The sequence below is a fragment of the Heteronotia binoei genome, chromosome 13 (assembly GCF_032191835.1).
Source record: "Heteronotia binoei isolate CCM8104 ecotype False Entrance Well chromosome 13, APGP_CSIRO_Hbin_v1, whole genome shotgun sequence".
NCBI classification, from domain to species: Eukaryota; Metazoa; Chordata; class Lepidosauria; order Squamata; family Gekkonidae; genus Heteronotia; species Heteronotia binoei.
The window spans coordinates 59,021,702-59,035,598 of NC_083235.1; the positions used below are offsets into that span (position 1 = coordinate 59,021,702).

At 42.3% G+C, this 13,897-nt stretch overlaps 1 protein-coding gene across 1 annotated transcript; it reads left to right on the forward strand.

The window, feature by feature from the left end:
• The first annotated feature begins 733 nt into the window (after window positions 1–733).
• Window positions 734–12,022, forward strand: NPTX1 (neuronal pentraxin 1). Its single transcript, XM_060252454.1, has 5 exons — window positions 734–1,433; window positions 1,812–2,019; window positions 2,916–3,160; window positions 6,265–6,444; window positions 8,031–12,022. The coding sequence occupies exons 1-5, from the start codon at window positions 921–923 to the stop codon at window positions 8,250–8,252; spliced, it is 1,368 nt and encodes a 455-aa protein (XP_060108437.1). The 5' UTR covers window positions 734–920; the 3' UTR covers window positions 8,253–12,022.
• The last annotated feature ends 1,875 nt before the right edge of the window (window positions 12,023–13,897 follow it).

Here is a 13,897-nt window from a genome sequence, read left to right on the forward strand (position 1 = left end):
ATGAAAGCCTTCGCGCAATACCCTAAGCCACACTCCGCTCTAGAAAATCAACAAGATGCCGATCATAATAGGGTTATTCTTACAGCAAACCGTACTTGGCTGCAGGGACCGTTTCGCACGCCACAAGGGGAGTTTCGAACTCCTGGCCTTACACACAATTGTACGCTTATGATTTTTTTTTTTTAACCCAAACCCTTGGTCCCTACTCATACAATGGGAGGGACGGTGGCTCAGTGGTAGAGCATCTGCTTGGGAAGCAGAAGGTCCCAGGTTCAATCCCTGGCATCTCCAAAAAGGGTCCAGGCAAGTAGGCATGAAAATCCTCAGCTTGAGACCCTGGAGAGCAGCTGCCAGTCTGAGAAGACAATACTGACTTTGATGGACCAAGGGTCTGATTCAGTAGAAAGCAGCTTCATATGTTCATATGTTCAATGCAAACACCTGGTTTTCCAGACCATAACGGACCACTAACTACAGCACAGTCTCCCGCTAGAGAAACTAGCGTGGAGAGCAGATTCACGTGCTTACAGCATCGCACAGTCCAGTCCCTGCTTTTTAAGCTCACCCCAATCAGCACTTTTCGTACCAGGGAGGGAAAGTCTCTGCTGCTCACGCGCATGCATTCCGCATCTGGCACACCGCTGGCTCTTTCCTGCGCAAGCTGGATGCCCCCACCCGCCGCCGCCTCTTCCTGCCCGTTGTTGTGTTCATTGCCAGCGCGCGGTTATCAGGCTCGGCCAATACCTGCGGGACCCTCGGCTTTTACTTAGGCCTCCTTAAAACAGGAAACACGACGGGTCACCAGGCAATTAAACAGGGATTCCACCCTTCCCTGACGTCAACGGCGTTGTAGCCCCTCCCGCCCGCTATAAAAGGAGCCCGCTTACCGCAGTCGGATCGGCAGTTCGGCGGACAGTTCCATGGTGCTGAAACAAACTCCACCGTTTCGGTGCTCCGCGTCTGTTGGGAACTTTGTCTCCGCCATGTATGCGGGGGTCCAGTGCAGCCTCTTGTTGGCTTCTTTTTTCTTCTTGAGAGGATGCGCCCAGAATTTTGGGCAGACTCGGTTTATCTGCACCTCGGTGCCAGTGGATATGGACATGTGTACTTCTTCAATGCAGACTGGCGGCAGCACAGAGGATCTGAAGACCACGGTGCTACAGCTCCGGGAAACGGTGCTTCAGCAAAAGGAGACCATCATGAACCAAAAGGAGACCATTAGGGAACTGACCACTAAACTGGGCAGGTGTGAGAGCCAGAGCTTGCTGGAGACAGTCCCTGGTGAATCCAAAACAGGTGGGGGCTCCAACAGGAAGCAGACCGGTTCTTCCAAAAACACCATGGGAGATCTCTCCCGGACTCCAGCTGCAGAGACCTTGAGTCAACTTGGGCAAACTTTGCAATCACTTAAAACAAGGCTAGAAACATTGGAGGTACAACTTTCTCCTTTCTCTTCTTCCTCAGAGTTAGTCAAGAAGATATGCCAGGCTAGCTTTGGGGTTGTCCAGCACCTGCGGTCAGTCCTTTGTGTTGCTCTAATGCCCTCTTTCACATTCCCTTTGCCCCTTTTCAAAGATAAATTGTCCGCAGGAAAAATTGAGCTACACTTCCTGCACCCAGTGCAATGGCAGATAGGGTGCTTTTGTTTAATGAACCGGTTGTTCTTTAGTTTGATAAGCTCTAAATGAGTTTAACTCTCAGGGTAATGGGCATCAGAACTAGTCTCCAGTAAATAATGTTGCCGTGTTAATTTGGTTTGCCACAATCCACTTACTATCTTTGCTTCTCCTCCTCCCCCCAACCCCACACAGCAATTCAGTAGGATGAATTCATCCAGCCAGACCAATTCCTTGAAGGATATACTTCAGAGTAACATTGATGACTTAGAGAAGCAAGTGCTGTCCCGAATTAACAGCTTGGAGGAAGGAAAGTACAACCCTAAGAATGAGACCGAAGAAAGAGGAAAAATAGAAAGCACTTTAACTTCCCTTCACCAAAGGATCAGTGACCTAGAGAAAGGTAAAAAGCGTAGAGTGAAATTGTCAGCATTTATTCTGAATAATGCCACACTTGGAGGGCAAATAGAGATAAACAGATATGCTATGCCCCCCATGGTACACAGCAGTGGTCCCTCATTCTGTTATCTAAAGAGACGAAGAATCAATGTTTTATAGTTTGGCTATGAGCAAATTCAACACTATTCTTCTCTGGAACCAGTGGATAGGAATGTGTGGATGAGTGTTTATGTGTAGTAAGGAAAAGCAATAAATAACAAGTATGTAATTGTTCCAAAATATTTGTCATATTTGAAGTAATAGCTTCAGTAAAGGAAGAAAGATACCATGTACTTGTCATGTCCAAAAGAGGGAAAACACACATCTATTCTGCTAGCCTTCTGTATTTCAAGGCTTTGGGATCTACCCTCTAAGTGACCTAGGACAAATTATGATTTTTCCCCCTCCTTCTAAGAAATGTACATCTCTTAAACTTAAGCAAGATAGGATCATTTTGCCTGTTTGAACTCTCTGTTTCCTGCCTGTGGATAGATCAGTGTTCATTAGCTCTTTTTAGCTTTATTGTAAAATAAAAAAAGCTGGGGGGGGGGAGAGAAGAGAGAGGGAGACCCTTTTCCCCAAGCGCTGTCCATGTGACCAGGATTAGAGTGCAGAAATATGCTGGAGGGATTTAAACAGTGCCATCTTAAGGCTCGTTATATAATGAAAGAAAGAAGGAGAGAGAATGACAATTCCATGGTTTGGGTTGGTTTACACTGCTAGTCATAGTGTTGAAAAGGGAGCTTAAACACCCTATATCCCCTTGTTAATTATCTCTCCAGATCATCACCCTATATAGAACCACTTTGTCTTAGTATTTTCTCAAGCCACCAGGCAAACGTCCTCTTTATCTTCCCCTAGGTCAGAAAGACAACAGGCCGACAGACAAATTTCAACTGACATTTCCCTTGAGAACCAACTACATGTATGCCAAAGTAAAGAAAAGCCTGCCAGAGATGTATGCCTTCACTATTTGCATGTGGATAAAATCGAATGCCTCCCCAGGTGTAGGTACACCCTTCTCTTATGCGGTACCGGGACAAGCCAATGAGTTGGTACTTATTGAGTGGGGCAACAATCCTATGGAGATCCTTATCAATGACAAGGTAAGTGGCAGAGAGATCGACATTAAATGAATAGTTAAACAGTTCAACATTCTATATCCTCTCTCAAATACCTTATAGTATCTTTTGCACAAAGTGAGAACAATCACAAATTTCTGGTGATTCTGCTGCTTAATACTGCACCCAACAATATTAGAAAATATGACATTGCTTTTGTAGTGAACTCAAGGCAAAGGAAGTGAGTTAAAACTCTCTAGGCTTCAATGCCTTTCCTGGAGGAAATTTAACAAATATTCAAGGTTATAAAAATGATTCACATGGGCTTGTATATGGCATACTCTTCAGTGAAGTAGTTACAGATTTAGAAGCCATGACTCCCCTCTTCCCTCCCCAGTATTTACTCAGAATAAGAAAAGTTTATATTAACTATACAGAAATTTTAGATGAATAGTCTTGTGAGCTGAAGAAAAGGCCTTTATTTGCAGGTAATTTATAAATATTTTCAGAAAAATGCAAGCCCCTAACCTGCACAGTAAGTACACCACATTTTCACAAGTGTGAGCTTGGGGCTTTGAATATATACACCAAGTCAAACATATCAAGACATCCAAACAATTCAAGCTACAAATCTCCTTGAAACCTTCTTGGGACGTATGAAGCAATGAATTGAACAGGAGGGACCACAGGCTCTGGCAAAATAAATAATTAGGCATTGAAAAAGAGTTTTTTGAGGAGTGGGTTGCTAAAAGCATAAACCCCCCCAATAAACATCAGATAGACAGACAGACAGATAGATAGATATAGATGATATAGATACAGATATAAAGGGATTGCTAAAGGAAGATGGGGAGATGGCAGGGAAGCTCAATGACTTTTCTGCTTTTGTGTTCACTGTGGAAAATGTGGGGCACGCACCCATGCCACAGCCCCTATTTTCAGGAAGGGAATCTGAAGAACTGAGCCAAATGACCAGAAAAGTTTTAGACCTATTGGGGAAATTAAAAACCGATAAGTCTCCAGGTCTTGATGGCATATACCCAAGAGTTCTTAAGCAATCCAGATGTGTGATAGTTGATCTACTAACCCTATCACTAAATTTAGCTGCTGTACCAGAAGACCAGGAAAGCAGCAAATGTTACACCAATTTTTAAAAAGGGATCCAGAGGGGACCCAGGAAATTACAGACCAGTCAGTGTAACGTCTGTCTCAGGCAAATTAGTAGAAACTGTAATCAAAGATAAAATTGTTAGGCACATAGAGGGACAAAGCCTGCTGAGGGAAAATCAGAATGGCTTCAGCAAAGGGAAGTCAAGCCTCACCAACCTTTTGGACTTCTTTGAGAAAGTAAACAAACATAGATAATGGTGACCTAGTAGACATTATATACCTGAAATTTTAAAAGGCTTTTGACAAGGTGCCTCATCAAAGACTCCTGAGTAAACTTGGCAGCCATGGGATAAGAGGACAGGTTCTCTTATGTATTAAACACTGGTTAAATGACAGGAAACAAAAAGTAGAAATAAATTGACAGTTCTCATAATGGAGGGAAGTAAGCAGTGGCTTCCCACAAGGGTCTGCATTGAGGCCAGTATTCTTTATTCATAAATGATCTGGTACAAAGGGTAAGTAGTGTAGTGGTGAAGTTTGCAGATGACATAAAATCATTCAGGATGGTGAAAACCAAGGCTGACTGTGAAGAGCTCCAAGAGGACCTCCATAAACTGGGTGAGTGGGTGACAAGTTAGTAGAGTGGGCAAATGAAGGTCAATATTGGTAAATGTAAGGTGATATACATTGGACAAAAACTCCCAGCTTCGTATAGGCTGCTGGGGTCTGAACTTGCTGAGATGGAGAGGGGAAAAGATCTTTGGATCAAGTGTATGGCTCAATTAAAGCGTCAATCCAGTGTGCTGCAGCAGAGAAAAAGGCAAACTTTGTGTTCAAAATTATTAGGAAAGGGATTGGGAATAAAACAGCCAATATTATAGTTTCCCTTTATTGATCTATGGTGTGCCCTCATTTGGAATACTGTGTACAGTTCTAGTCACTGTATCTCAAAAAGAACATTGCAGAGCTGGAAAAAAGTACTGAGAAGGGCAATCAAGATGATTAGGGGGTTGGAGCACCTTCCCTATGAGGAAAGGTTGAAGAGTCTGGGACTTTTCAATTTAGAAAGAGAAAACTAAGGGGGACATGATAGAGGTTTCTTAAATTAGTCATGTGGTGGAGAGAGTTGACCAAGAGAATTTTCCCCCCTCTCCCAAAATACTAGAACTCAAGGGCATCCAGTGTAGCTGGTGGGTGGTAGGTTCAGGATGGACAAAAGGGAATACTATTTTTACAAAGAAAGTGATTAAAATGTGGAATTTGCTGCCAGAGGATGTAGTGATGGCCAAAGTGAATAAACAGCTTAAAAGGGGGATTCGATAGATACATAGAGGATAGGTCTATCAATGGCTACTAGCCATGGTGACTGGGGGAACCTCCATATTTAGAGGCACTAATCCTCTGAATCCCAGAGCCAGGAAGAAACCTCAGGGGAAGGCCTTGGCCTCTATGCCCTATTGTTGGCCCTCTAGAAGAACTGGTTGACCACTGTGCAAGACAGGATGCTGGACTAGATGGACTATTGCTCTGATCCAGCAGGACTCTTCTTATGTTCTTATGTTAAATGAGACCATATTCTTATGAAGAAAAAATGTATTCTAGGTTTTCCAAAATATAATATATTTTGGAGTTTGGCAACCTAATATATTTTGGAGTTTGGCAACCTAAATATATTTTGGAGTTTGGCAACCTAATCTTATGAAGGCAAAAGTGCCATTGTAACTGAAATTACTTGGGAAACAACTCTAGACAGGTCTGTTCAGAAGTAAATCCAATTTTATTCAGTGGAACTTAGTACCAGGAAAAGGTTCTTAGAATTGCTTTTGGGTGAAGGGTCCAAATATTTGTCAAGACTCCAGCTGCAACAATAGAGATCAGAGGATGCTATGACTTATTTGCTGATTGGGTGTTCCTGTTCTGTGATTAGCGAAGAGGACCAATGAGTCAGGACTAGCAACATAGTCTCTTGTATGATTTGTACTCCTGTTCTTAATTGTAGGGTCTATATGCATGCAATAATTCTCCTCTTCTCCATTCAGGTAGCAAAGCTCCCATTTGTCATTAATGATGGGAAATGGCACCACATCTGTATCACATGGACAACCCGGGATGGTGTCTGGGAGGCTTATCAGGATGGTGCGCTGCAGGGCAATGGGGAAAACTTGGCCCCTTATCACCCCATCAAACCTCAAGGGGTCCTTGTTCTGGGACAAGAACAGGTAAAGTAGCATGGTGACAACAAAAGATGAGAGAATGTCTGCTGGAAATTGTTCATGCCCTGTATAAGGTTTGCAATAATTCACTATATAAGAAGAATATAGAAGGGGCTTGACCCTAAAAATGAACAAAACCCACAGCTTCTGCTCTGATCCAGGCATGGATTTTCCCTACTTTCCCAAACGCATATTAGAATTCATCTCTATTTCCAGATGCTTGCTGTGCTTACCAGAAACCAAAGGGTTCTGATGGTCTTGGATGCTTCATTGTCTCAGCAGTTTTAGTTGTTTATGTGCAGAGGTCTCCTGTGCTGCAAATATGGTACGGTGAAACCAACATGTCACTTTGGTACAAGACATTTCTGCACATCTGGTATAAGGCTGATAGTGATGATGGAGTTCCTAGAACCATGTGAAATACTGTTGGGTGTTCTGGGAGTAAATCCCCTAAAGAACAGTTCAACTGTGAGTACTACAGATTTACCTCCAAATATCAGTAGCAAAATCTATGGCATCTTCATAAGAGCAGAAGGGGAGGAGGAGGAGGGGGAGAGGAGAGGAGAGGAGAGCACAGATGGTGTGGGCAGAAGAACTTAAAAATGAGTAGGAAACAAAGTAAGAAACAAAGAGAATAAATCTGCTCCCTTCTGTTATATAAGCATTAAAGAACAACCACACACAAAACATGTATGTTACTTACAATGGCATGTCCATTGTGCAAACGGTACATTTATCCCAGACATGAGGCCTGCAGGTTTCACTTTAGTTTCAGTTACCGTTTCTTCATTTTCTCAGTATGTAGAACAACACTCCCCACCACAATCATAAAGACAATCCACCCAACAATCCACATTTGATAGGATTCTGTGTATACTATGGGAGGGTGGATCAAAACCCCTGTCCTGTTTGCCTAAAGCCTGTCGTGGTCAAACACAAAATCTTTCACATGGAATGGGACACTGTAGGACATCCAAACTTCCCCTCTCAATTTCTAGAAAAATTATTTCCCCCATTACATAACACAACATGTAGATCCATTTGCCTGCTGCTAGCATAGCACATTCACTCAGACGCACATCCACAGAAATTGCATGTCTTGATAACAACTTTTTGGACTCAGTCCTTCAGTTTACTGCATTTTCAGATGTACAAAAATCTCAACATGTTTAATGATAATTTGTTTAATTATTGCCTGCCTGTCCTGTCTCATGTACAATAATATCATCTATTGAGGTGTGTGGCCTTTTGTATTTACATAAACAAATGCAGCCTTTCCCCTTCTCTGGCACACCATCAGTATCAGAGCCAGGGACCACAAGGCTCTATTTTCAAATCTACAACCATGGAAAATGCATTTAAAAAATAGTGTGTTCCCTCCCTCGTATTGAACTTTTCTAGTCTCTCTCTCTCTCTCGGCTTGATACTACCATAAAATGTTTCTGGCCTGTTTCAAGTGCTTAGGCAATGGGAGGCCCAATGACTGGGTTGGCACCTAGGAAAAGGGAGGCAGATCTTTAGACCAGAATAAATGTCACCTTTTCCAGCAGGAAACCTTTTCAAAGCCTTTGTCTTCAATTTCTTTCTTCAAGGATACCCTTGGCGGTGGATTTGATGCCACCCAGGCATTTGTGGGAGAATTGGCCCACTTCAACATCTGGGATCGAAAACTCACCCCAGGGGAGATCTACAACCTGGCTACCTGCAGCACCAAAGCCCTGTCTGGTAGTGTCATAGCCTGGTCTGAGACCAACATTGATATTTATGGTGGAGCTACCAAATGGACATTTGAAGCCTGTCGTCAGATCAACTGAAAGTGCTGCTCCTTCCCCTCCCATTCCATTTAACCCTTGGTTAACAGACATTCTCCCCACCCAGGAATGAATTATGGACAAATCTTATCCCCTTTTTCTCTTCTGTCTCGCTTGCTTCCCCTTCCCCCAACTCTACTGTTCGTGTGTTCTAAAGAATCAGCCACTTGTTCGTCTAGGAGACTTGGCCCAAGTTTTCTCAGACAACTCTAAGGCAACCTGGAACTTTGGAACCTAATGAGGAGGGGCAGGGGTTCATTAGTTCCTCCCTTCTCCCATTTCTCCCTTTCCCCTTTGGAATGAGACTTCATTCTCCCATTTTGCTTTATGAAGTCTCATCGTGGTCTGATTTTTTTCTGGCTTGCCAACTTCATTTCGAAGCCTGAGTGCCTTTGGGCTGGTGCGACTCTTTCAGCACATTTGTCTTCATTTGCATATACTTTTTAAAGGATATCTCTATATTCCTACTCTACTCTGTCTTATAAGCAGCCAGTTCTCCTATGGGCAGATTTTTTTATTTTGTATTAAAATTATTCTCTTAGCGATAGAGGATAAATGCTTTTGAATGATGCATGAAGGTGGCTTGATTAGAAGTAAGACTTGGGGTAGGGGGTACATGTTCTCTTAACATGTTCAGGTCCCCCTCCCCATACCATGTATACTCTGGCTATGGCCAGAGAACTCCAGAGCCATTTTTGCCCCTAAGGGCATGTGTCAGATTCAGGAGCACTGCTGGGCCAAGGGTCCTAGATGTCTTGTTCAGATCCTCGGTTATTTGTAGGAATGGCTGTCTCTTATCTACTCGAATGGAGCTGTAGCAGAGCTCCTTTCCCTACTCTGCCTTCATTTTGCTGTAAAGAATCTGACTCTGTTAACCATCACAAAACCTAAGCATAGTTAGGAGTCCTTTCTTTACACAGACACTAGTTACTGCTTCTGTAACTTGAAGGTGGCAGAGAATGCTGATTCATTTCCCTCCTCTCCCTTCTCAGTTCTGGAGCAGGCTCTTGCTTGCCTTTCTGCCCCAAAGATAATGTACCTTGGGCCTCTCACAGAATTACCTGGCTGGGAGAGTTTCCTGTCCTTATTAACACCCCTTTACTCTCACTAAGAGCCATAAACATGAAGGGCTGGGGGTGGGGTGGGGGTAAGGGGAGGGAGTTGGATGCAAAGCATGCGAGATCAGTCCAATTTCCATGGCCACACTGTGGAGCTGAGGTTTTTGCCTTTTTAATATATATTGGGATGATTGCTGCTGGCAGGAAGAAAAGCCCAATGAGCCTTGCCTGCCCCGTGCCTCTCTGGCCCCATAGGATTTGAACCATACATCACTTTCATAAAGGTTATTCTTCCTTTTTGAAAGGAGTAAAGGAACTATTTGAGAGAGGCTTTAAGTGGATATTTACAGAAATGGGAATAAAGGGCAAATCCTGGGATTGCTCCAAAGCCCCAGGGGATTAAAAAGAAGCTGTGGCATTTTCATGTATCAGAAAAGAGCCTGTGTTATATTTTTAAAACAACACAAGGAATGCAGATAGGTTGGATGAATTTGTACAGCCTGCACAAACCTCTCTGAAATGAGGGAGTGTGCAATTCTTATTGTAACATAGATTGAACTGCTTATCTTGAGAGGCACCAACTATTTTAGGAAGTTGGAAAGGTATATCTGTTGACCTTTCTCACGGAGGATGTGTTTTGGTTAGATGAGACTGCTTGTCTTTCCACCTTTAGTGGCAACTGGTTGCATAGTGATGTGGAATTTCAGTGAAGTTTATTGATTCTGTCCCAGTTTGTGGCACCCTTCTATTTCCTGCAGGTTTATAGGGGAGGCAAGGGGTGCACTGTTTCTTGCATGTTTCAGTAGGTGCCTCAATCTTGTTTTACCTGGTCTAATGCTTGCCTGCTTGCATGGGCTACTGCAGAGCTGTGGGGGTTTGCCGAGCAATAGTTCATGCTTTAAAAAAAACAACATCATCTGAGCACATTTGTAGAGGAAAAAAGGTGACCGAGGATGCAGCATTCTTCCCCATAATAAACAGCAGTATACTACTTTTTGTATTTAAACAAATATTGTTAAAATCCTGGTGACTATTAAATCAGTGGGGACTGTTCCCTTCAGCACCATTTCTTCCTTTAAGCCCTAGGAGCCCACAGCACCTGAGCTATCCTCAAAGGCAGCACTGGGGGTATTCTTTAAGCTTCTCTGCTGCCTGACCTACACTGTGCTGTTGGTTCAGACTTACCAATGCCTAATCAACTGGATGTAAGTGGAGCTGTCCCTTCAGGATCATTGCAGACAGTCTTTTTCCACTCCAGGCTTATTAACTAGGGTTTCTCTAGCAAGCATGGATATAGATCTGGTCCATCCAAACCAAGCTTATTGCTTAATATGATTAATGTTCCATCTTGCACTGAATAGTACATGCCTCTCTCAGGTAATGTCCTTTTATGAAAACTAAAACTTGGAGCATCACGTGTGTTTGCCTACATACTGTTTGACAGTTCTCCAAAAGCTTCTTCCTACAGAGGGGATTAACTGGCCATTTACATAGGTGTAATTCCACTAACAGATATAAAGTAACATCAGTCTGTCCGTGAATCATACTCTAGCACTTAATCCTAAACATGTGCAACAAGAAGCAAGTCCGTGGAGCTTACTTCCAAACAACAGTTTTTAGAATCAGCCTAAATGTAATAGTAATTGAAATAGCCTTTACTGTCCCTTTAGGTACTGTTTGAAATATCTACCCTTTTTGCTTTTGTAAACACAAAATTATTTCTCTTGTTGTAAAAGGAGTTTACTACCAAGAAAAGTATTTTATTAGAAGAAAATATTTAGAAAATTAACCAGTTCCCTGAAAAAAATACTTTTACGCTACAGATGAAGGATAAAGGATGATAAAGTTTATTTTGAATATATAATATTTTATATAGTTTCTTTTTTAAAAGAATTCATGGTTTGTACAAATAGACACAGCCATCACCCCTTTTAATGATCTCACCTCTCTTACTCTGTTCAAGGAAATTTCCTTGGCTAAGGGGGGAAAAGTAAAAGACAATGCCATGTGGTTTTACTGAGCCATTTTGACCATCTCTAAAGCTGTGGCAAATGTATATGCAACATGGATAGGCATATAATACGCAGTTCAAGGTTGATACTGCAATACTGAAAAACTGCTGCTAATAAGAAATCAGAATGGGCCATGTGACCATTCCTGTGAAAAAACAATGCTAGGAATGTATAATTCATAGAAACCCAACCTAGATACCTTGCTCTTAAATCTTGGCTCAGGGTAGTATATTTTAAGCAGTTCTCTTTAAAACAAAACAGAAACAACTGGACTTTATATGATCAATCTGTTTTAATCCGTATTGGAAACTCCATAGCAACTAATTATGAATTTAAGTACAATCTGATGAAGGGGGGAAAATGTAAAGACAAATAAATCCAGTCTGAATTGTGTGTGATTTGCCAAAAATAAAAAAGGGTGATAGTGGTACAATTGTATATACTGTACAGTGTGAAAGAGGATAAATGTTTCCTGAGTTACCATTCTGTTAACCAAAGCTGTATATTTTTCCTACTTCTTGCTAACAGTCTTTACTGGGTTTTGAATGAGTTGTTGTTCTATCTTACATCCACAGTCCACATCAGCAGTTCTAAAAATGCACTGTTTCTACTGGTTCTTCATGCTTTTTTTTGTTTGTTTTATTGCTGAAACTACATGAATTGTTGAGTTTATTTTTACACAATAAAGAGTGATGAAAGACAATATGTCCATCTTCAAACACTGACTTCCCAGAGAAAGCCCAATATGAAGGTAAAAATCTCTCCAAGTGATCTTCCCATAGGGACAGCTATGCTTTGTGCTGCTGAGTTGACAGCAGCAGAGATGTCACACCTGGATCCCACAGGACTGCAGCACAGACTGTGGCCTTCTGCCAGGGCTCTGCAAAGCCAACCTCGGGATGAGGGGGGAACAGCATATGCTCTCCAGCCCAATGGATCAGGTAACTGGCAACTGAGTGCCAATTGGTTACTGCATGCACATGAACTCCCTTGTTTTGTCAACTCCTTTGTTATAAAGAATTAGGTTTGCCTAACTTTTTGCTGCTCTGGCTCCTTGCTCCAACACCAGCTATGCAAGATTTATCTCCCCTCCCCCGTTTTGGGTTTGGGTTTTTTTCTACTCTGTCCCCTCCACCCTGTAGTCATTTGTCACTTTGTGGCTCACTTTTATCCTAAGCTAAAGATTAGGCTAGCATCTATCATTTTAAACCCCTTACGGGATTCGGAACAATTCAGTTGATCTCTTGTTTATTTATTTATTTATTTATTCCGTAACTTATATCTCGCCCTTCCCACAAGTGGCTCAGGGCGGCTTACAACAAACAATAAAATCGGAACAAAGTTATTACATTTAAAATCAAGCATTTAAAAACCTAAAAACCTTAAAATTTTTACATTGAAGCTATACAGTATAATCACAAAAATCTAGAGAGCTACATTTGTCCAGTCAGGCGTAGGCTAACCAGAAGAGGGTTGTCTTACAGGCCCTGCGGAACTGAGTAAGATCCCGCAGGGCCCTCACCTCTTCCGGTAGCTGGTTCCACCACATAGGGGCCATTGTGGAAAAGGCCCTGTCTCTAGTTGTTTTGAGATGCACTTCCTTGGGCCCGGGGATGGTGAGAAGATTTTGAGTCCCAGACCTCAGTACTCTCTGGGGAACGTGTGGGGAGAGATGGTCCCTCCTACTGTTCCTGACCTGACCTACTCCTGGTCAGACCCTGACTCCTGTAATTCTTGCTTTGCTTACAGAACAGCAAGTAAGTCCATGGTGCACCTTTCATGATGAGCAAGGTGTAGCACTGACATTTCAAGAAGTCTAATGGTTGGAACAAGAGGGAAGAAATACCATTACTGTGAAGAGCAAGAAGTGGTATATTGGTATATGCATGGTGTATAAGCAGAGTCTAGGAAGAAGGAATGAAAGAGCAGCAAAGTAATGATTGGTATCTCAGGATTTGCTTTAGAAAGATACTTTCCTAGCAAAACTGCCTAGTCCCCAGTCAAGTCCGTTCCCTGCAGTCCTCAGAGACTTCACATCACCTTCAATAGCCACTTTCACTTTCCCTTTTCTCGTTGCCAGGGAAACAGTATCTTGGAACCTTTATCTTCTTCATTAAGTGCATGTGACCCTATCATAAAAGCCTCTTGTCTTTGGAGAGTTGATAACATAGTTTGCCTTAAAAAAAAAACAATTGTTGTTTGCAAAATAAAGGAAGGGGAAAGAAGATAGAGTGGGAAAATGGAAGAGGTCTTATCATAACTGGTTTGGTATTGCTTCAAAGAAGGCAGAAAAGCAGTTTGTATGTTTCTAGCCTAAGGCAGTAAGCAAACGCTTGAATGTTGGCAACTGATGTAGAAATACAAGACAGCACCCTAAAGAAGAGATGGAAGGGACTGTTTAATTCCAGCAGCAGCATCCATTTCCTGCTGTTAGTGGAGGGGTAAGACCTGGAATGTATGCTACCCAACTGCAATAATAACCATATTTACAGTAAGGCCATGCAAGAGAAATTTACCCATTGAGAACAAGAGAAAACAAATACTTGGGAGGAGGGGAACAGAGAGGAGAAGGATTTCT